This window comes from Chelonoidis abingdonii, chromosome 9, assembly GCF_003597395.2.
Source record: "Chelonoidis abingdonii isolate Lonesome George chromosome 9, CheloAbing_2.0, whole genome shotgun sequence".
NCBI lineage: Eukaryota > Metazoa > Chordata > Testudines > Testudinidae > Chelonoidis > Chelonoidis abingdonii.
The window spans coordinates 78,017,757-78,042,585 of NC_133777.1; the positions used below are offsets into that span (position 1 = coordinate 78,017,757).

General features: G+C 43.7%; 1 protein-coding gene across 1 annotated transcript in view; it reads right to left on the reverse strand.

The window, feature by feature from the left end:
* ADAMTS17 (ADAM metallopeptidase with thrombospondin type 1 motif 17) overlaps positions 1–24,829 on the reverse strand; it is a 281,647-nt gene that overhangs the window by 134,176 nt on the left and 122,642 nt on the right. Inside the window, exons 8-9 of the mRNA XM_075069708.1 lie at positions 12,162–12,302; positions 10,045–10,195 (exon numbers count right to left, since the gene is read on the reverse strand). Of these exons, the coding sequence (XP_074925809.1) occupies positions 10,045–10,195; positions 12,162–12,302 (292 nt within the window). The remainder of the gene's footprint in view (positions 1–10,044; positions 10,196–12,161; positions 12,303–24,829) is intronic.

Genomic DNA, 24,829 nt, shown 5'->3' on the forward strand with positions numbered 1-24,829 from the left:
ATGTTATCATGGTCCATGTGGTTCTCTTGCCGCTCAGAAATAATCCTATGGAAATCGCTAAATTTGCTGCATTTTCCTGGATTAGGGAAGAAAGGAAGGATTCCAGTCTCTAGAGAACTAATGAGCTCCAGCTGCCCACTGCACACTGGAACCAGCAACCTCTTATTTCTGCCATCAGAGTTAAATACCATGAAACTGTTTCTGTTGTCAGAGAGAGGGGATTATGGGGATGGAGTAAGAAAGAGTAAATAGCCTTAAGGAAGGAGAACAAGTGACAACTATATAAAGTACACAGGGAGAACTGCTTCTAAATACATTAGTTTTCAATGGACTATCACAGCACTTGAACTTTCTTACGGTTTTGGCTTGGCAAATAGTTAACTGTAAGATGTGCCCATGTGCAAAATTCCAGTTAACACCCATTAAATACAAAATACTGTAATAAGACACTTATGACTTGCACAGAAGTTTACATCATCAAGGTACAGTGCACAGCTGACAGGTAGGAATTTACCTCCCCATTTTACAGGTGAGGAAACAGGTGCAGAGAAGTTAAGTCACAAATCTTCTATCACAGCTTCTAATTTGGCAGGAGGGGAGGGGGGCTAATCTCCACCACCCACAGAGGAGTAATAGACGGCATCAAGGGTCTGCATCTGCCGTTGACATTAGTTAGAGCTGGAGGTGCCCAACAGCACTGAAAACTAGGTCCTGGGTGTCAAGAGCTAGACACTCAAAAGTAGAAGCACCCAAAATCGGAGGCCACTTTTGAAAATCTAGGCCTAAGTGGGCTGTCAACTTCAAAGGGGAAATAAACACCTCAGTGGCTCTCTACATAATTCCATATTGAAAAGGGATCACTGGAGTTCTAATATAGGGCAAGTGGAGCACAAATCACAAATGAGAGGCGTTATTCCAGAAGTGACAAGCAAAGGCCAAGAAAGAGCTGCATGCTATGCTTTTCAGCAGTGCAAGAACGATAGGTTCCCGCTGAGTTTGTATTTCATCAAGACTCTGAACACCAGCCTCTAAGGCTCACTCACTTGGGCTCTTTATTAGTGAGCAAGAAAGAATGGGCCCCTTTTATTCTGAGCTAGAAAGGCAGGACTTTCACAGACATATGAAAGTGAATCACAACGGGGACATGCATCCCACATGATGAACAGCAATCACAGAATCCCTCTAAGTCTTAAAAAAGAAACCTTGTAATTTTCACTATTTAACGATTATCTATTTCTCCAGTCCATTTCAAAGTACACCCACATGCTGTCCTTTTAGCATATAAAGTGCCCGGCTCTGACAACCAAGCCTATAGCTGATCCTCCTCTAAGACTAGTTTTACACCCCTGTAACTCCATTGATTTCAACAGAGTTACAGCTTGATTAACACCTGTGTGAGCGAGTGGAGAATCACCAAACATTCAGAAAGTGTCCAAATCCAAGGGATTAATTTAGTTCAAGAAGAAATAATCCTTGAGTTAACTGCTTTCCAGTGCTATAATTTCAGTTGCAGAAATGTCTGAAAAGTTGTTTCCTAGACTTTTTTTTTTTAATGCTTTTTATCAGGGAAAACATAATAAAACAAATGCTGTGAAGTGGATCATGCTGAGCTCAGTCTTGGGCATTAGATGACTTTACGTGTATTTATCTGGCTAGTAACATGTGGAAGCCATATGAAATATACCGGGCTCCATGGATACATGGAGTGATATCAAGGGCTTCTCTGTTCCCAATAACCAAAACTGAAGAATAAAAGCCCTCCCCATGAGAGCTGCTCTTTCTTTTAGGGGGAAGGGACAGCTCAGGGGCTTGAGCACTGGCCTGCTAAACTCCAGGTTGTGAGTTCAAGCCTTAAGGGGGCTATTTAGAGATTGGGGGCAAAAAATCTGTCTGGGGATTGGTCCTGCTCTGAGTAAGGGGCTGGTCTTTTTAAGAGAGAAAAGACAAAAAAAAATCCACCAGGTCTTCAAACAGTAACTACATGGGCATGCCACACTCTCCACATAAATATTCGACTGTTGTACATACCGATCCCAAGATACGAATGAAACTAGCTTTCATCTTCAATCAAGTCACTTTTTAATAGCAGTAATTCTACAGGACAGCAAGAGCACCCCAGGGCTCTTCATCATCATAACATCTTAGCGACTGTAGCTGCAGCATTCCAAAGGCCTGCACACAGCTGTGCAACACTTTCTCGCCTCAGTGAGAGGGAGTCTTTTGTGAGTCAGCTCCCTGACCCTGCCAGCCCTTCAGCCAGCCCCAAACTCTGCTCTGGGCTCTGCCAGCCACTACTTTGCCCGGTAGGCACACACTTGGGGTACCCCTGTCCCCAAACTCCTCAGACGCCTCCTCCTCTAGCGTCCAGCCCCAGTCACTGGACACTTCCAGTAATTAGCAGGCTCACTAATCCCAAGGGAATAGTGTACACACAGCAGCTTGTGTGAGTCAGCTGAGTAGCAGCTCGCATACAACAATGCAGCACTGTAATCTATTTATACATTGATTAACAAAGGTAAAAATTGAGGTGACATCGAGCAAAGCAAAGCAAGTAGAATATGCTTCTAGTAGACGAAGATGTAACTGTAACCGGCTAACCTTCTCACCCAAGCCTTTTCTTGCATCATGGCTCCCGAGATTGGCTGAGATCCTGTTTCCATGGGTAGCATCACACCACCTGGTTACCCCTTTTATTTGGCCCAGGCCTTATTAGCCACAGTAATCCCAGCAACGTCAATAAGGATACGTCTACAGAGCAAAAACCACTGCAATGAGTCTCAGAGCCCAGGTCAACTGACTCAGGCTTGTAGGGCTCATGCTACAGCGCTAAAAATAGCAGTGCGAATGTTCAGGTTCAGGCTGAAGGCTGGGCTCTGAGATTTTTCCCTTTGCCAGGTGTCAGAACCCAGGCTCCAGCCCAAGTAGGAACGTCTACACTGCTATTTTTAGACTCATAGTGTGAGCTCTACGAGCCCGAGGCAATTGACCTAGGCTCGGAGACTCACTCCAAAGAGTTTTTTTTTGCAGAGCAGATGTACCTTAAATCCACCCATGTGACTCAAGACTACTTGGATATGCAAAGGTTGCATGATTGGGCCCCTGATCAGCAGTATTCATAGAGAACTGCACTTGTCCATCTATACCACATAAGAGACATGCATGATCAAGATTTCCAGAAGTGACTAGCGATTTTGGGTGCTCACCCTGAAACACCTTAAAGGGGCCTGGTTTTGATGTTGGGGCTCAGCACTTTCTGAAGATGAGTCAGCTATAGGTCAGGGACTCAAAACCTGAGGCTTTCGAACAGCATGGGCATTCTAGGGCAGGGTCAGCAGCATGGGCTATGCTTTATCTGCTAACTCAGGCGCCCGTATCCTGTGCAGAACAAACCTGCTCATGACACAGTCTGTTCAAAGGGCAGTAGGTAGGGTCCCACAGCCAACCTGACAGCTCCCACTTTAATGCTGCTTCTGCAAGCCTGACACAAAGCCTATGGCCCCAATCTTGAAAGACACCCAGAGACTTCATCGCCCATAGGTTTCAATGGAAGCGCTGGGCACCCAGAACCTTGCAGTATTGGGCTCTAAAATCACTTAGGCTCTGCGTTCAGTATAGAGAGTGTACAAGGATTTTTATTAATATTATTATTATTTTTTAAAAGGCAATGTTGTCTGGCAAACATCCCTTAAAAGCTGGGAAATTAGAAGAGTGAAGTCACAGATCAAGTTTCTTGGCCACGGGAAATGAGAAAAAGGCTAGAAAAAATAAATATTGTGAGTATGTATCTATGTTCAGATGTGGTTGGGAAGATTATGGGAGTTTTCTCTTGAAGTCTTTTGCAGATGGGAAGTACCCAGAGGCTGATGGGAGAGGTCTGAGAGCAGGCTTGTTATACTGTGTTTGCAGGCTGACATTCAATAGCATTCTGGCTAATTTAGTTGAAGTTCATACTTCAGCTGTAGATGCCACATCACAAGGCTACACTAATTCTCTCCCCTACCCCAACACCCAACCTTATGTCTTAATAAGAAAATGAAGGATTTCCAAATTCTCGAGTGCTTGATTCTTAATAGGTGCCTCTATCATTAAGAGTTTATTATTTTTTATATTCTTAAATTGACACATTGTATTTTTATAATTTGATTTTGGTTCCCCTCTCTTTTTATATATATAGATATTTTAAAACCACTGCACCAGAATGCGTTTTGACAGACTTCCAAAATGAAACACGTACAGAAATTTCTGAAGCATTCCAATAATTGTAAACTGGGCTGTGCAGAGCAGTGCAGGCATTCTGCTTCTCTCTCACTTTTTTTTAAACACAAAGTATTTCCACCGAAAAGAAGGGGGGGAAATGGTCTGTCTTGCAATGCACAGAAGCCGTGAAATAGGACGCTTCTGTTTCATATAAAACAGGCAACATGAAAATGGTTGCACTTTTAACAACCCACGTTAGGAAAACTATAAAATATAGGAGAGCAATTAGCTAAATTATTAACTTTACTTTTAAAAAAGAAAATTTTACTTTGCAATTGCCAAGTATGTAGCCTGCACATTTAAACAAAACCAACCCCATCCTTTACCGCAGTGCTATTAATAATTATTACTATTATAATTTATACCATACCCATAGTATATATGTATTTTACAGACACATTTGTGGACACAGTCCCAGCCTGTACAGAGGCTGATCTGTAGCCTGCTATTGCAGAGATACAATTGGCCTACAATCTTATTATGAGTTTTTTATCGGTACTCACCACATACTGTAGTATTTACTAACATGGGTCTTGATCTTGCATTTGACTTTCCTCAGGCAGATTCTGCAACTACACAGAGTCCCACTGATTTAGTGGAGCCCAGAGGGTTCAATCCCATAGATCTCCTCACAGGATAAGGATCACAGATAGTCCCACTGATGTCACACAAATTTGCTTACCTAGGTTTCCCAACAAGCCTTTGATTACGAAAGCTGAAAGGATTTTTAAGATCCAACTTACTAACACTATTTGTGCTCTTCCTTTACGTTTTTTGTTTCCATTTTGCACAGCTCAACAATGGAAACGGGCTAGTCAGTTTTATTTTTGCTTACAATCATTTTCATTCTCAGGTTCTCAGTGCTGCAATGTTTTGATTGTGGATGCTGGAAAGGAAAGTTATTTGTTTAAAAGCAACTGCAATTTAAGGAAAATGATGGCACCATTCCTACAGGTCTCAGATTTTCTAAAAGCTTGTTTACTCAAAAATCTCAATTCTGGGCTACATTTGAGTTAACAGCATCCTTTGTTAAGCAGAAAATCTCTTCGTAGCAATGTTAATCTCATTTTAGTCTATGCCATTTTAGTCTATGCATAGTTTTGACTCAAAACAATACTGAAAGATAAAGGTTATGTAAAAACCAGCAAAAATGCGTTAATAACAAATAAGCCAAAATGCATACGAAACAGAAAGCCAAACACTGGATATAAGAGATACAAATCACATTTTTTCCATAAATATGTCAGCCCAAAAGCCTCTGTTAGTAGGCATGCCAGCTTGAAAAATAAATCTAGTGCTCATGATTAAACACACAAGTGTATTTTCACATGAGTTTGTGAACAATGTGTTCCTGGTACAGACACTTTATCTCAACTGTGAGAGATGCAGCCATGATGGTTTTTGTGGACAGCATAATAAAGAAAAACGCACAAGGCCTATTCACCACTTAAATCCTATATTGACAGCTTATATGGGATTTGAGGAACACCTCTGCTTTTTGCTGGTCTTCTGCACAGGGCCTTCTACCCCTAATACTACTAGACGTACAAGCATGGAAGCGCATCGGGAAATATCAGTCAGTCAGGCCAGACTGTCAAATGCCTTGCAAAACTTGGGATGTAGGTGGCCGTAACACAATATCGTAAGGTACCAATGCCTGGGTGAATGATACAGTGAGTTTTAAAAGGTGGACTCCTATTTATCTCCTATTGCACATCATGGATATTCAGAGCAACACTGTCATCCCCACAAGCCCACTTGTCAAACACTCACTCAGTCAGTTCGATATTTGGTAATATGACAGTAGCTTTATTCCTATAAAACAAGCATTACCATGCCAGATTCTAGATGGGCCACGTCCTTCCATCAAGCAGCACTATGCTATAAATAAGGGTTTGATTCTGATCTCACACTAGTTTTACAGCAGTGTTATTCCATTAACTTCAACTGAGTTACTTCTGGTTTACACCAATGTAAGTGAAATGAGAATCAGTCCCAGGGACATGACAAATTCCAGAACTAGATTTGATTAATGTCAGAACCCACCCTTGCTGGGGCTAATTAGGGATTATTCTGTTAGCAACTCCTGAAAACATCTGGGGTAAAATCCTGGGCCTGCTGAAGTCAACAGCAAAGTTCCCTTTGACTTCTGTGGAGTTAGGATTTCACCCTGGGGCCCTGGACTCAGCTATCACCTGATTCTGTGCAGTGCATACCCTGACAATGTTCAGACTTTACAGAAAGAAGGGTCAATACAGAGCACCAGGTAAACAGACTTCCCCATAACTCTCCCGGCATTTACAAATGGATTGGATCTATGTAACTCAGACATAGCTATGAAGGGTACGTTACATGGGGAAACAAAGAGCTGTGGCAGTGAGTCTCAGAGTTCAAATCAGCTGACTCAGGATTGCGCTGCAGGCTCAAAATAGTAGTGTAGACGTTCAGTCGCAGGCTATAACCCAGGCTCTGAAACCCAGAGAGAAGGGAGGCTCTTGGACCCAGGCTGCGGCCTAAGCAGGAACATCTGCTCTGCTATTTTTAGCTCAGCGGTGCAAGCCGAAGTCAGTTGACCCAGGCTGTGAGACATGCTGCCATGTGTCTATTTTTGCTGTGTGGACATACCCAAAGTGGCTCCCTCACGATCCTTCATTTTTGTGCTGTGATTTGTGCAGAGAGCTCAGAGCAGTTCATGGTGGTTTGGCAAACAAACATTCTTATTGCTAGAGACTGCCAGTTCGCATGCCAGAATCTTTCATTAGAACAATAAATTAAGACAGAGATTATCAAGCGTGCCTAAGGGAGACAGGTGCCCAAGCCTTTAACACACATGGTTACCAAAGAAAATCTTAAAAATTCAAACTGATGCCAGGCTGACTGCCAAAGTCTGTAGACAGCAGGAACAATAGCTATGAAAGTACGGTGAGTTGCTACATTTTATTTTAATAGGCCATGGAGTCTGAAGTCTAACGATGGCAGCATTGGACGGTAAACTTTGTTCACTGTTTTACTGCTGAACAAAGCACACGCAAAGGAAGCAGGACAACCGCAGCAGGAAGATCTATTTTGAGTGGAGTTTCGTTTTGGCCTCTCTGGTCAGTGCAGCTTGGGAGTAACATTACTTCTGCTGCCCCAGTACTACAGAGTTTGGAAGGTATTTGGGGAAGTGGGGAAGAAAGGGGGACAAATCAAAGTGATACAGGCGGGGTGGAATGTTCCAAGGCTCTATGCAGCTATTGTTGATACTTACATTGTTACTCTTTACTATAGGACCTCAATGCCACTCAGGAAGAAAGCTTCATCGAACAGGAAGATTTTACAACCTTTCCTAAAGATGGTTAGATTCTGGATTCATCTACTGTCCTTTGGAAATTTTCCCAATCATGGGAAATTTTTGAATGTAGGTCTTCCAGTTTGCCCGACATAATTCTGGAGCTCAGCTATCTCTTTCTGAAATGTCATAATATAGCTCTCTATTAAATAGGAATGTAGACAGAAGACGTGTGTAGTCATAAAAAGATTGAGCAGGCTAATTTCCTGAAGTTTATTTCCTTTTTGTAACAAATATTTACTGTCAAATGTTTATTACTTGTACATTTGGATTTTTTAATAATACTTTATTGAATTAAAAATACCACATTACCATTGGCGAGAAGAGGAGACAGCTAGGTTTGCCAATAATTTCTATAACTAATGCCAATGATCGGTGCCAATTTTTTTTGGTTCATATTTCCGCAGACAGCTTAGAGACTTACAGTACAAGCATTCTGTTGATGAGGCACAAGAAAGACGAAGGTGAACGTAACAAAACCTTCCCGGATTAAAAAATTAAAGATGACCATTTCCTATTACGAACTTAGTTTCAGTGCAGGCAAACACCAACTCACAGCTGCTGAACAGCATGCAAATATTACCATGGTTTAATGATGTGTAAAGTTAATGGCAAATAATTTCACAGAACGTCAGCGTTGAACTCCGAAGCACTCCCACCCTACATTCGTGATCAGAAATACCTATATCTACATAATTAAACTGACTAGTGTTTGCAACTTCCTTTATTCAGCCAAAGCTTGTATAGACTTCTCAGCAGAAATTATTCTATTCTAAAGTCCTTCCAAATATGTACTACGGTTTCTTTTCTTCTTTTCTAAGGATTTCAAACACTAAGACTAGAAAAGATCCCAAAGGACCAACACTACCTGTGCCTAACAGAGAATACTGCCGGCTGGTTTGGTACACTGACAAACACTCTGAATGAGGAGTTTCAAGAACACTGTATTCCTGGATATGCTATTTCAACATGAGAAATGCAGACTAGTTACAGTCAAATGGCACTTCCTAGTGGGGGTGAAACCTCTAGGAATGACCGTTCTTTTCTGCAGCAATGCACATAGCAAATATCTACCAAAAGCTGGGTAAGCAGCATGGTATCTGTTCATTTGGAGGTACCTGCATCTTCCTGACTATACCTGGGGTACTCTTTAAGGATGCACATTTTAAAAGCTTGCTTCCAGTCCAGTAGTCCGGATGGCCTGCGTTTCCCTGGTTGATTCAAAAAACACAACCTACCCAGATTTGTTTCTCATTGTTTTCATGTTCTGTGTTACTTAGTTGCCAGATCCAAAGTAAACAAAACAGCAAATGTGAAACTCAGAGTTCTTTCCCAGCACTTGCATGTGTTCGACAGCTTTATTCATTTGGCATTTGGAAACTTCAGTTATAATTGATTATTATTTTCTTTTTTTTAAATAAGATTAAAGTGCCAGACATTTTTAAAAGTGGAGGGGACAGGACAGGGGAGGGGAGAGGAGGAAATGATTTACCAAAACAATTTTTTTTTTTTTTTTAATATTCCCTAGTTAAAAGAGGGTAATGCATGATTCACTCTTGCCACCTAAATTAGGGCTTTGTAGAGCATAACGTAGGGTAAAATGCCACTAAATGGTTCTGGTGATAAAATAATCAATTTGATAACAATGCTTAGCACTTTCCATCTGTAGCTATCCTAGCACATAGCCACACATGTGCAATCATAATCCCCACCTAGAATAGGGGTGCAGTTAGGTTAAGTGTCTTGTTCATGGTGATACAGAGTGTTAGTGGCAGCGCTGAGAACAGAACCCAGGAATCCTGACTCCCAGTCCCATCCGCTAGCTACTGTCTCACACAGCCTCCCCAGCAGATACGGCACAAGACCAGAGCTCCTACTGGTTGGTCAATTGGTTCATACATGAATATTGCTTCACATTAGTCAGAGGTGGCTCCTACCAGCAGCCCTTAAAGAGTCTGGAGTCAGGGTTCGAACCCAAAAGTCCCAATGTTAATCCAAATGATCTAAACCTCTCTAGCCTGCAGAGCTGGGAAGTCTTGTGGGAAGAGGCTCACTCATGAGACTTCTGCTACATCCCAATTCCAGATGGGCTGGAAATATCATGAGAACAGCCTCTTTCTCAGTATTCTGGCACTCTAACTTCCGTGGGAGTCTTGCCCAAGTGAAAACTGAATACAAACTCAATAAGGACCTCAGGACCTGGAACTAGGATTTTAGTTTTATCAGTGTGGGTGGGGTTTTCAAAAGTGCTCGGCGTTGGCCTAGTTCTGTTCTTTCGTCTGAGCCAGTGGGAGTTTTACTGTTGATTTCAACCAAAGCAGGTTAGGCCAACGCTGAGCACTGTTGAAAATCCCACGGTATATCTCAACTGGAAGTACGGAATCTTTTTATTCTCAATTGACAGCTTTATTTCCATTACCCACCCTCGCGCCCTTGGGATCCAGGAGAAGCCTTACCTCCATATTCTTACAGAAAGTGGCATTGGTCCCGAATAGGATCTGGCACTGTTCATCGGCGCTGTAGTGCATCCCTGGCAGCTTGTGGGGAAGCCGCAGGGCATACTGGCTTCGGGGGTCTGTTACCAGCAAACAGGTGCTCACCTTGGACCTAAAGAGTACGAGAGTTACACACACCTTTAAGGGGAGGAACTTTGGAACTGGGATGGTAGATTACTTGCCCAGAGAAGGTGGCTTCTTCCCTTTCACTTAAGATTATGGTGTCTTTGTCTAAACGGTTGGTATTTTTAACTGCTTATTTTTGAGAGATTTCCACCCAGGAACATCCTTTCTTAACCAAAGATTCTGACCTGCAGATATTTCTAGTCAGGTTGCTATTATGGGCAGGTGGAGACTGGAGATGCATGAGGTGAGGTCATGCAGTGGTATTTTTGAGGCATTACTCAATAGGGAGAGCGAACAGTGGGATAGATGTGAGACCTGGGAAATGTACAGTGTTCAAATGACTATAAGGAAATGTTGTGTGTAGTTGCGTTGTAGCCGTGTTGGCCCTAGGACTCTCTCTCTAATATACTGTGAAGTGCCAGAGAGGCAGACCTCTGTGACGGTGAGTGTTAAGTGCGTTTCCTGGAGAATGCCCTAGGGGTGGTTAATGCGAATTCCACAATACCGGTTATGCAAAAACCAAACCTTTTGAAGTTTGCCCTGAGGAGAGGGCCACTGACTGGTGATTGCCTGTTACAGGAGGCCACAGATCAAAGGCTGAGACTGTATAAAGAAATAGCTGGACTGTCCCAGACTTGTTATGGTTTTTGATCTGAAACCCGACATGAACTGGTAACCCAGCACACACCCAGCTGAGGGCTTTGAAAGATGGCCAGCCCCCAGAGCCCTATGTTGGAGCTCAGGGTGACCTCTGGTAAGCTTTTAGCCTGGGTATAGGTTCGTTTGTTATTTTTTTTACATTTTTCTCTCTAACACACTTTGCTTTGCGAAGGCTGGTTGGTAACTGATGTGCACTGTTGTAACCTCTGGAGAAAGGTTAACCACAGATGCTGGCTCCTGGTCAGAGCTGCTGGGGAAATCAGTGAGGTGCAGAGGGACTGCAAGCCTAAATCCATTTGGAGGGAAAGAGATGCAGATCTTCGCCCAAGAGAGGTAATGGCTCATAGCCTGAAACCTTAGGTAGGTGCCCTTGTGGAAGAGTAGGGGTGTGTGTCAAAGGTGCAATTAACCCTGAAACTGTGACCAATAGCATCTTGGAAGGTTTTTTTAAAACTAAACGGAAGGCAGGAAAGATATTAGACCATGTATATGAGGGTCACTACCAAGTAGTTTAGGAGCTGACAGACTCAGAGTCCAGAATCAGACCCTTGTTTTTATCTTGACAGTGTTCCTCTTTAACATAACATTACTGGAGCGCTCATTTTCTGGATAGACTCTTTAACCTCTTTTTTCCCCTCTCCCTCTTCCTTTGATCACTGCTAAACTCATTGCTCGGTACAGAGGCTGCATCTCTGATAGTCAAGTGGGTCCAGCACACACTGGTATTTGTCCCGGTGAATGATGATCTACAAGCTAGTAGTCAGCTTGCCTTATATTCTTTCTGAATTGCTGAAGAGGATAAACTAAAAACACTGAATGCTGCAGAAAAGGCATTCATGGTGAACTGTTTAAGTTAATGCTCACTTAGAGAGGAGAGAATGACACAGAATTAACTCCCTGGGAAATGAGTTCTCTCTGGCTTCCGTAAAATGAATTGTTCTACTAGGGCAGGCTGACAGAACCGGTCAAATAGGGTGGGGTGGGTTTTTTTTTTTGTTTTTTTTTTTTTTTAAGGGCACTTCGTCCTGTACAACCTAACAGAGTCCTGTCATCGCAGGATTCATTCCTAAAGTGGAAGTGAAGTGGGATTCTTCTCAAGAAGCTATCAGTGTGCTGAAACTTGGGGAGGATCAGTTTTCTGCATCTCTGCCAGTATACTACAAAGGAGACAGATTCAGCCTTCCATACAGTGACTGCACACTGCCCTCCCCTGACGTTGCTTTGTGTTTGAATTTCAAATACGATCCCCGTTCTTTGAGGTACAGAATTTTCACTGTTCATCACGTTCTTACTTTAGGAAGTTTTCAAGGTCGTCACGGCTGCAGGAAGACCAAGAAAGGTCACTCGGGTTCCTGCCCTTCACCCATTCTCCAGACATTATGTGAGATCTTCCTGCGCAGGACAAATGATCATCGTCATGGCTCATCCCCACGCTGTTCGGTTAAAAAAACAAAAAACCACATAGATAAAGCCATACTGCGTGTTTGTCATTTCCCATTGCACCTGGCAATGGGACTCTGACTATCTTATGGGGAACACACTGGAAAGTAGAACTGATCAAATAATGCACAATTAATAATTTATCCAATGCAGTTACCTTCTATGTCATAAGCAGATCACAAATTCCTTGAATTTACCTATTTTAGTTGCAAATTTTTGTAAAAAATTGTTTTGCTCCATGGATTGATGGCAAACACTTCACTATAGGGTCTGCGAGAAATATTCGAAATCCACGAGTGATGTTTAGTGTAGAGATAGCTCTGAGAAGTTACATGGAACTGCAACTGTTCCCTGATTAGATGAACCCATAAGTACATCTGGCTGAATTCTTACACACATGGATGCAAAAAGTGGTTTCTAGGAATGGTCATGCAACCTGAAATGTGCTTCCCCGTAAAACTCAGTCATTCAAGGGTTCACAGAAAGCAAACGCTCAGAAAGGATGTAGCCTGGCTGAAGCACAGAATATCAAAGGGAGTATTTGTGGAAAACTTTGTATTACTTGCCCAAAACTAGTGACTGAGGTTAACTAAAACCATGTTGAGTAAGGTCAACAAATACCGAAGTACAATTATTACTAAACATGGAACCAAATTCTGCTCCTCTGCCAGTTCAAATCTGGAGTAGCTCCACTGACATAAAAGGGGTTGATTAACCTGCAGCAACTGCCATTTGGTTACCAGGGTACTAGGGATTTGTTTAGCTTGGGGCTAACATACCTGTTTCTCAGTACTTTACTGTAGCCATCTGGCCTTGCCCCATCACAATACAAAGACACAATCCCTGCCCCAACCCAATGTAAATGTGAACAACATTTGGCCCATGGTAGTGCATCTAAACAAATAATGCACATTTATACATATTTACACCCACAACTGAGAAATTAAAATATCGCTCACTTGAGGATCTCAAAAGGGCTTCACAAAAACTTTTCCCCCACCATACATCTGTGAGGCCATGTATTATTAACAGTGTTTAACAAGAGGGAAAACTCAAGCAAAAGAGAGGATAAGTGACTAGTTCAAGTTCACACAAGACAGTGGCAGAACCATGCACAGACACCAGAAATCCCCATTTCCAATCCCATCCTCAAACTACTAGGCCACGTTACCACCCAATGTAGGAGAGAGAACAAGTTCCAGCCTGTTTTGATAAGATTTGATAAGTAACGTTTTAAAATCTTAACGTCCTTCCTTTGGTTTCTAAACCCATCTTAAAACGGGATGGGAATTGGTTTACAGATTTTTGCAAACTGTGCCTCACGTGATGTCAAGTGTCATTCAGCTAGCGAAGTGGCAGTCATCAGCATTAGGTTCAGAATTGCCAACTGCAAGTTGACAACTGAAATTTCAGACGATTATCAGTTTATTCCTTAGGAGAAGAGCATCTTATTGTATGAGATGGCCATTGTTTCCGATCATGATGTTGGACTCCCAATATGCAACATTACTCTACAAATCAGAGTCGCCTGTTTGTTTTTATATTCAGTTCTCATTCTCCTGCCTTTGCTTTTCTGCAGTTTTGGGATTCAAATATTCAAAACCTAAATGCAGCATAAATTTCCAGTTCTGATGAACCAAAACCAGCTTCAGCAGCTTGATAATTATGGCTTAGATTAAACCACCATTTAGGCTATTTTTAGCTTAAAGTGAAAATTACATGGCTGAGTCTATTATTTTAGGTTTATCTCCAGGGATGTTATTATTTCTGACAATGTTACATTTAGCATAATTTTTAGACTCAGAAGCTCATGGTTATGCATGTTTTTTAACCTTTGTGGGTTTTGAACACAGGAAAAATGTTAATGCCAAGCATATTCTGTTTGACACGCACCAATAATTTAACAATCTAGTAGCAACTCTAACTTCTGAAACAGAGGGTGAAATCTGTGCTTCGCTGAACTCAATGGGAGTTTTGCAACTGATGTCAACGGAAGCCAGGATTTCACCCAAGATGGTTTATCCATGTTACGTCTACAAGCAAATAAATAAAAATACATCTTAACACAAATTATGAGGGCAGAGCCAGCACTACTCTTCTATTGCAACTTGTCCCCTACAAAACTTGCAGTCTTGGGAAATGAGAAAGGAAGATTTTAATGTGATAAAAGCAAGTAAACAACATTGGAAAGATTACTTCAGTCCCACAGAGACATGGTGATCTTCCGCAATATTGACTTCGAAAAGTAAACTGAATGTTGCCTTCATTCTTTGGCCCATCTGGGTCACAAGTCAATACATTCCCAGTACATTTTCATAGAGCAAGAATCTTCTTCTTCCATAAGGCTGGTGTGGAACAGCAAGTACAATTTCACCTGAAGTTGATGGAGCCAGATGGTTACATCAGGAGTAGCAGAATGTATTGCAGTGATGCCTCCTTCTTATTTATAAATTGGACAGTAGGTGGGGATATGTTTGATGGTCTGTCATGGGGAGCCACACTCGCATGCCAGGGAATCCTTGATTTTCCATTTGTACCTTAGATGTCTGCATCTATCATGGTTGGTTCGGATTTGGTTCAGAGTTGACCAATGAAGGTCAAACCCAGGAACCTTCTGTGTCGGATCCGTCACAAATCACTTATTTTTTAAGTCTTGTTTAGCCCAATCTGCTTTCCAAGCCGCCTCCTAATCATAGCCCAATTGCATGAGGCTAAGCGAATGTTCCCAGAAAGGTTGAGAACCAGTAGTCTAAAACACACTGATCCATGTACTGCTTATCTGAGATTAGAATCTGGCTCTTTCTGAGTTCCATTCACCTGGGTAAAATCTGCTAAATCACTGAATTGCCACAAAGGCAAAAGGTCCATCACTGGTAGCTTATTGGAAAGGAAACATTGAGTTTTGGCCACAGGTAACTCTACACAGACCTTTTCTGTAACTGGTGTTCACTGAGATGTGTTGCTCATGTCCATTCCATAGTAGGTGTGCGTACTCGCCACATGCACTAGTGCCAGAAGTTTTTCCCTTAGCGGTATCCATAGGTGACCAGCTCTGGTGCCCTCTGGAGTGGTGCACACATGGCACAGTATAAGGGGTGCTGTCAGCTCCTCCCCACCCTCAGTTCCTTCTTGCCTGAAACTCAGTGGGAAAAGAGGGATGGTTATGGAATAGACATGAGCAACACATCTTGAAGAACACCAGTTAGGAAAAAGGTAACTGTCTTTTCTTCGAGGGCGTGCTCATGTCCTTTCCATATTAGGTGACTCTAAAGCAGTACCCCTAGATGCGCGTAGGAGTTCATGGACATGCAGACTGCAACATAGCTCTGCTGAACCCAGTGTCGTCTCAGGGCTGCTGAGTGATGGCGTCATGAGAGGTAAATGTGTGGACCGAGGAACACATTGCGGCTCAACAGACATCCTGGATAGGGATGGATGCCAGGAAGGCTGCAAAGGACATTCGAGCTCTCGTCAAGTAGGCTCTGACAATTGGCAGTGGCAGAACTCCTGCCAGGTTGTAACAGGTCCTTAAGCATGAGGTGACCCAATTGGAAATCCTCTGTGAGGATGTGAGGACACTGGAAGGCCCTTTATCCTGTCAGCTGTAGCAATGAAGAGTTGAGTCGAGTTATGGAAAGGCCTGGTACATTCTAAGTAAAAAGCCAAGGTCCTTTGCATGTCCAGTACATGAAGATGCCTCTCCTCCTGGTCTTGTGTGGTTTGGGACAGAACACTGGGAGGAAGATGTCCTGGTTCCTATGGAAGGTAGATACAACCTTTGGTAGGAAGGACAGGTGGGGCTACAGCTGAACTTTGTCTTTGTAGAAGACAGTATACGGTGGTTCTGAGGTTAAGGCTTTAATTATAGAGACCCGTCTCGCCGACATCACCACCACCAGGAATGCGACCTTCTATGACACGTGGGAAAAGCAGCAGGAACCCAGTGGTTCAAAGGGTGGGTCGGTGAGCCTAGAGAGGACCAAGTTAAGATCCCACTGTTGGACAGGAGCCCGTACATGCAGGAAGAGTCCTTGAGCCCTCTCAAGAATCTGACTGTCATGACATGGGAAAACACCATCTGTCTTTGGATTGGCGGGTGAAAAGCAAAGACGGCCACGAGATGCACTCTAATGGAATAGTGTGCCAGGCCCTGGTTCCTCAAATGGAGCAAGTAGTCCAGGACAGCCTGTATGGAACACCACAAGGGAGAGATGCCACTCTCGGACGCCCAATGGGAAAACCTCGTCCACTTGGCCAAGTCAGTCAGTCTGGTTGAGGGCTTCATACTTCCCAGGAGGACCTGTTGGACTCCTCCTGAACAGGTCCACTCCTCCAGGTTCAGCCACACAGCACCCACACTGAGAAGTGGAGGTACTTGAGGATGGGGTGTAGGAGCTGACCGGGCTCCTGTGATCGAAGGGGCCAGGAAGGACCCACTGTCAAGCTCATATTGAACCAATGCTGGTGAGACCACACTGGGGCAATCACGACAGCCTGTGCTTTGTCTCTCTTGAACTTTGCCAGGACCCTGCTGATGAGTGGAATCAGAGGGAACTCATATATCAGGCTCCCTGACCATGACAGGAGAAAGGCATCGGAGAGAGAGCCTTTGCTCAGACCTTGCCGAGAACAGACCCAGTGGCAATTCCTGTTCTGACTGGTGGCGATCAGGTCAACTTGGGGAGTTCCTCACCTTTGGAAGATCATGGAGACTACATCCGTGTGGAGCAACCACTCGTGGCAAGAGGAGAAGTCCCTGCGGAGCTAGTCCACCAGCGTATTCTTGAAGCCAGGAAGGTGATAAGCTTCCAGGTGGATTTCGTGGCTAATGCAGAAGTCCTACAGACGGAGCGCCTCCTGATAGAGAGCTGATGATCACGCTTCCTCTTGCCCGTTGATGTAGAACATTGAGGCTGTATTGTCTGTCAGGACCCACGCCACTTTGCCCGACAGGTGGGGCAGGAAGACTCTACACGCCAGCCTGACTGCTCGGAGCTCTTTGACATTTATGTGCGACTTCGCCTCCTCCAGAAATATTGGCAGGATGACATACCTGGAGCTCCTCATGTGAAGTGAGGCCAACAATGACTTGATGGTGAGGGAAGACCATACAGACAGGCAAGAACTGAATTTTCCATTTTGCAGAAAATGATGTGATTTTGAATTTTTTTCCATTCCAAAGCACAACAAAAAAGTCAAAGCTTCCCACAAAGTGAAATTCTGGAAGAAAAAAAAAAAAACGTTCACATCAAAACATTTCATTCTGATACCAACTTTTTAGAATTTTGTATTGTATAATATAAATAAAAACAAAGTTGTTTTGAAACAGAAAATCAAAATGTGCCATTCTGAAAAGATCAGAACAGAACATTATGGGAATGCTCCATTTCGAGTTGGGGATTTTTTAATTAAATTTCATTGAAATCTACATGTTTCCAATGAAACATTTAGCTTTCAACAAACTGGCATTTTCTGACAGAAAAATGTTCCCTTGGGAAATGTCCAACCAGCTCAAAAAGACAGTAAGGAGCTCAAAGCTGAGGGATGTTGAACAGTAAGGGAATGAGGAGAGGTAGAAAAGGGAGCCCTTTCCCCTGGAAGGAGACTGCAGTGGGTCAGGAACATAAACCAACATAGGCGAGAGCGGGAGCAAGACGTGTTTGTAAGGCCACGTCTAGACTACGCGCCATATCGGCGTGTTAAAATCGATTGCTCGGGGATTGATATATCGCGTCTAATCTAGACGGGATATATCGATCCCTGAGCGCGCTTATATTGATTCCGGAACTCCACCAACCCCAACGGAATTCCGGAATCGACATGGCGAGCTGCGGACATCGATCCCGCGCGGTGAGGATGGGTGAGTAAATCGATTTTAGATATTCGACTTCAGCTACGTTATTCACGTAGCTGAAATTGCGTATCTAAAATCGATTTTACCCCGTAGTGTAGACCAGCCCTAACTCTCACTTGTGCTGTGCCAGTCATTACACTGTAACGACCAGGAATCTGCCTATGACAGGCTCCAGAGGGCGCCAAGCAAACTGAAGACTCTAACGAAAAATAATAAAGATAATAAATAGGACAATGTAGAGTGGCATATACGATACAACATGGCTGCAAAGAGAGAGGAATGCCCGTTTCGGCAGAGTCCCTCTCTAAACTGTTGACATGCAACTGTACCCAGGATATTGTGCCAATCAAGTGCAGGGCTTCACAGTCCCCAACCGTGTGTGTGTGTGTAAGTGAGTGTGAGAGAGAGAGAGAATGACCCGGGCCAAGCTAGTCTAGGCCAAGCCTGGGTGAATGCAGGAACTGTTCCCTATTAGTTCCTCTGTAGAGGCCAGCAACCTGGAAGGAGGTGGGGCACTGTCCAGAGTGGCTGGGTGCCCTAGGAAGGGAGACAGCATGACTCCATAATAGGTGGCACAACTGGAAGCTCCCAGGGAGGGATTCTGATTAAGTTGGCCAGAATCCCTCCTGGGGCTTTCCACGGCACTGAGCTTGTCCTCAAACTCTCCAGCATGGATCATCGTTTACAGGTGAAAATCTAGCCCTGAAATAGTAAAACATATGGTTGCATAAGCAATCCTTTAAACTGATATCCTGGGAGCCAAAAGGCTGTTTCAATCAAGGCAGATGCTTGTTTGTTTACTAAAGCCTGTTTTCCGGACAACACTTTGCCTAAGCCAGGACGTGGTCAGCTTTTTGCTACAATGTGTGAGGAACTGGGTTTCACCTAAAGCCATTCAGCCAAGATATATTTTAGCTTTCTCACTAATTTTTATTTATTTATTCTTAGTGTATGTTGAAAACAGGATCTTTTCTTTGGCAAAAAACATGAGTAGCAGTTACTAATTAATAATAAAACCAAAGATAGGAATGTCCTAATGTATTTTTTAAAAAAACTGATTGCATTTGGGAAGTTTCTCTAAGGGAATTGCAGAGGCTAAAATTCATTAAATTTCAGCTTCGGTTCTGCAGTGTATATGCAAAATCCCCATACAGAATGATTCAAAACCAAGATCGCTTTGAAGTTTGTGGGTTTTTACATATTTTTTCTGGAATTTATTTATTTGAAATTGACATCTGTGGAGAAATCCTAGATTGTAAACAGCAACTGTTTATCAAGTTCTAGGCACAATGGGCTAGATCCTCAGCTGGTGTAAATCGACGGAGCTCCATTGAAGTCAGTAGCGCTACGGTGATTTACACCAGCTCGGGATCTGGCTTCATGGCTCCAAAGCAACTGCTTCTAACCTTTCAGTGCTGGTTTTCTAGGAGAATACAAGTCCACAACACCTTTGGAGACTGTTTTAATTGGCACTGGGAAACTTTTCGAGCAGTTACTCCACCTTACAATGACTCACTTGAGGAACGGATTAAATGACCGGTGACCTAAAGTACTAAGGCATACGCCACATGCTCACACACTAGTTTCTGAAGTTCAAGCGTTCCCAAGTACATCAAAGGGAAGGATTCCTAAACACGTAGTAAATTTAATGCCATGCTGGTTCTTTTCACTAATGACTAGCTCCACTTTCTTTTTAATAGAAATAAATTGGGGGGTGGGGGGGAAGAGGGGGAAGCTCTGTGTATTCATAACTAATCAGCAGTGCAAGTGCTGACTCAGTATTCTGCATTTCCTTTGTAAGCAACTAATCTTACCTGCTATTCAGACTTCACAGGGAATTAGCAGTAGTTAATTTGTCCAATGAAATATTTTGCAGAGGGGGTTCTACTTTTAAATGAACAGTAACCTCTTTAAAACAGAGATAATAAATGCGGTTTCGGTATGAAAAGTGACTATTAAAATGGCTCCATATTACTCAACAGCTCTGCCCCTTGTGTGTACTCAGAGTCACATCTCGCTAATTTATCACCAAAAAGTAAACATTTGCTACACATTATTCTTGTTAGCATTGCAGAACCAGCACAGCTTTGTGAGACTGAGCTAGATTCAATTCTGGATCATGCATCAGCACACGATTGCTTAACCAAGTTCAAAATACAGAGCGAAATTCGGTCTTCAGTTACACGTCCTAGCTCTTGGGTTTGCTCAGAGTGAAGCACAATGGGGGGCTGATTGTCAACGGGGCCTCTAGACAATAGGGGTGCCCCGGGTAGTGGAGTTTGGCCTACAGAATAATTATTGCTGGCAAGGATGCATGAGCCCAGAAAGAAGCAGATTGACTTTTAGAACCCAGAACCAGCAGTTATAAAAAATGATACTCTGCAAATTTCATCAGGAATCACAAAACTTCAGCTTGTCTATTTTCCAGTCATGTTAAAAGTAACAAAACTTTCCATCCTATTACAAAATCAACACCTCTCAAAAGTTTACACCATATTCTGTGTTATATACTGCAGTCTATGGTGAAGTGTTGTGCAAGTGGTCAGAGCAGAAGAGTGGGAGGCAGGACTCCAAAGTTCCATTCCTGGCCTCTTCCACCAACTCGTCATGTAACCACAGTTCTCTAAGTGTAATTAATTTGAGTTTGCTTTCCCCGTAGCAATACTAAACGAATGCACTTGTTTTATTCTGGTCACTCATCGACATTCTGCTCTAAGCGGTTAGTAGAGCTCAACTGCACATCTTGTTTTTCCCTGATGCATTTTCCAAAGATCCCCATTATTCTTTAAAAACCTGAGCCAAAACCCATCAAACCACTGGAAAGGCTCCCACTGACTTCAATAGGGTTTGGATCAGACCCTAAAGTTCTTAAGAGCATGCACACAAGTGCTCACCAGAACCACTCTGGCTCTCAATAGCTTTCCTATTAAAAGCTTGGAATCTGAGACTTAAAATAATGCCGGGGGTCAGTGAGAGGAACTAACATAAGTGATGGTTTACATGTTTTTGAACAGCTGTAACTTTGCAGTTGATAATAGGCTATCTGAGAACTTCCTATGATTATTTCCACTCATTCCTCTCTGACATGGCAAGGGTGGAGACATGGAGAAGAGATGAAAGTTCGATAGAAATGTGCTGTCAGCAAGTACAAGTTGTTGGAAAGGGAAGGGGACTAAGTGGGAAAACTGTGACCAAGGGAAGGCGGGAAAAATTAGTTGGGGGCAAACACCAGGAACTTCCACACACTGTCAGCTTCAAACAAGGGCTTCCATGAGGGGGTTGTCAGAGCTTCTTCATGTCTTCTCCACGCAAATCAAACCCTTCCATTTGGAGGTAAGTAAATTAGGGTCAGCTAGAACCCAGTTAGGTTTTGAAATAAACAACACTCAAGGCTAGCCAGCCGTTTTCCTATTTATTTATTAAATCTCTGCCTTATACTCACTTAACTCTTTGCATTAAGGACAATAGCCTCAGATTTCTCCTTGTCTAAAAAGGAGAAGGAAACAGGGTCTCAAGAGGTCCCCAAACTACTAACAATGGAATCAGATTGTGATATTCCTCCCCTTTTGCTCCCACTGCTGGAAGCAGCTGCCAAGACGGCGGTGGCAGCTCCTCTCAGCTCCAGAAACCAGCTGGGTCTGGGAAGTGGGGCAGACCAACCACCCAAGAGTGGAGGGCTCACCACCAGGGCAGGTCAGGTAAGAAGAGAGGCTGGGGTAGGAGTTCTGGGAGAGTTCGGCTCATGGGGTGGGGGAGGCAGGAGCTCCAGGAGTGTCAGGCTGGTGTGGGGGAGCACCCAATGACCTGTTGCCCCCTGCTGCAAAGCTGGCTCTGCCACTGATTCTCGACTGATCATCAGAAAGTGTATTTTGTCTCTCTACGTTTTATAACACAAGCGTTTTATCTTCAAGACCGCAGTAGAGTGCCAAGAGCTGTGTGCAGTACTGCAAGTTGCACAAATCTGAGGATCTCCAAGCCCTTCCTCCAGAAAACCCCAAGACCCAGGTGGCAATAACCTCACAACGAGTACCTGATGTTAACCACAGTCATTATGTTATCCCAGATTTCTGGTGAGATCCTGGGTTGCACTATATTGCTGCAAATCAATGATGCCCTGGGGACCTGAGGTTTACCACCACCACACAACCACAGAACACCCAGGGGGGACTGTAGTGTGTCTCCATGTCTATTTCAGTGTGCGAGTGGGGTAAGAGGGGAGCAGTGCCAGATAGAAAGCATCGGGAATGAAACCCTCTACTTATCCAAAGGAAGCATACAACATGAGCAATTGCAGGGCAAAGTTTCCCCCACACTGCTTCTCAATGTGGAGTGGTCATCACTAGGGTATGAATGGCCCGACCAATCCTTGGCCTCTCTCTTGCCCATAAAGGTGCCAGTTGTGGTGACGGGTTTTGTGATGTGCATGCTTGTTCACTGGGATCTGAGACAGGGTCATCACACTCAATTTAATCAGTGCAAGATGGGGACAAGTTAGTGGCTCAGGAAAAGGATGCACCCACAAAGTAACCAACGAGAAGCAAAAACAGCTAGAGTGGCAAGAAGAGAGTTCAAGTGAGAGTTGGGCAGAAGAGGAAAAAATCTAGGGAGAGCACACGGAGTTAGTGGAGCTGCGATGGAGCTAATGGAAGAACACGAGCAACCTGCTTGCAAGAAAAGCGACTGTTAGGACCATTGAATTAATTGTTTCTTACACCTCTTGTTTCTTACACCTAAATACAGGTGCTTAAATCAAACGTAACTCATCAATGGAACCTGTCAGGAGGTGCCTGGGGGAAGCTGGAGGGAACTGACACCTATTTAAACCTTATTAATTAGCAGCAAAGAGCCATTTTGTACGTATGGGAGCTGGGGCCAAGGTCTTCAAGAGAGGCGGTTGAGCTTTTGTTGTTTTTTTAAATCAAAAGAGGCACGATTTTAAGGGAGCCATGATTACTGATGCTTGTTTTCCTAACCAAGTTTACGTCACTCTGCAATAATGAAATAACCAGACCTTTTATATGGTTAATCTACTCATCAAACAGCCAAGAAGTCAGCAACAGAGAGTGAGAACACACACCTGCCTATGGTGAATTGCTGCACGGAAAGCCATGGTTTATTCAGCTGCATGAGAGATCCTGCTCTTTATTATATGTTTTTCATTTCAAAAGAATGAAGTCTTTTGACATGGAAGCTGGAAGGCAGCATGTGATGCAAAAACCTGATATAGCACTCACTAGGGCCAGGCCTGGTAGGCACTCTACAGAGGTGCCAAAAATACCCGCCTGCTCTTCCAGTCCTGGGTCTCTCTGCTAGAGCCTGATCCAAATCCCACTAAAGTCAATGACAGTCCTGCCATTGATTTCAATGCACTTTGGATCAGGGTCCTAAAGAACAGGATTAAACATCTTGTGACCTTCTCCCCAGCAACGCTATCTTGTGTCTGAACTGCTGTCAATTTCTTCGGTGGACAATGGCTCCTGTGATCCCCACTATAGCATCAGTCTCACATGATAAATCCTGTGGGCAGTGCCTCTGCTACCCACAAACCTCAGGGCATGGTTGAGGAAGCTCCTACAGGCACTTAAAATATGTAATTTCAGTGGAATGCTTATGAATCTAGATGCAGCAGAAGCAAGTTGCAAGCTCTCTGAAGAATGGACATGCACTGGGTTTGGGATCTTTTCCCACGAGGAGGCTCTCCTAAGAACTTGCCAAGGGCAGCTGGTAAGCAGCAGTGTGAAAGTGAAAGAGCCAGCTGCCAGGAACATAGGAATGGGTAGCCCCAGCAGAAGACAGCTATGGACAGCTAAAGTCCACCTGACCTTTGTGAACCGTTATGTTTGCAGATGGAAACTCTTCACTGAAGGGGTATGGTTTTTTCAGGGAAACACTCCTCCTTTCTGACGATCTAAGTCAGTGGCTCCCAAACTCTTTGCCTCCAAGGACCCCTTCAGCATCTGAAAATTTCCTGGACCTCTTTCATTTCCGGTACTATCGGACCACCACCACCACCAGGGTGACCTCTCATGCTACTACGCTGCTTCAGTTACTCTTATCCAACTCATCCAGGGAGAACATACCTCTTCTCAGGCCCTTCCAACGCCGTTTAGGACAGAGGTGGAATAATGGATTTCCTCCTGGAAAGGTGAAGAGCTCGACAACCGCACAGTGGCTACACACCTGCCTATGGGGACAATGGATGCCTTCAAAATACCAGAGATGGAGTGATGCACACCCTCTCCTGGAGCCGAGGAGTGGACTTGCCAGCTGGGGCCTTTTCCCCACTTCACTGACCACAGAGCAAGGACAGGTTGGAAACTGGACCTACATTATTTATAAAAAAACAATTTCAAACTTTCACACCGATAAGGATTAACCAGCTTTCCACTCCAGCCCACTGTTTATTGCTGGCAGTGCAGCCTGTACCTCGTGCAGCATATAGATTCGTGGCCCATGCACACCTGCCTCCTGCTCTGTGGGACTCTCCTCTGCATAGCAGCCATAGTATCCATTCTCTCGGATACTATACATTCCCATTGCCTTTGCTGTGATGTTTATTACCTGCTGTGATGGGGCAAGGCCAGATGGCTACAGTAAAGTACTGAGAAACAGGTATGTTAGCCCCAGGCTAAACAAATCCCTAGTACCCTGGTAACCAAATGGCAG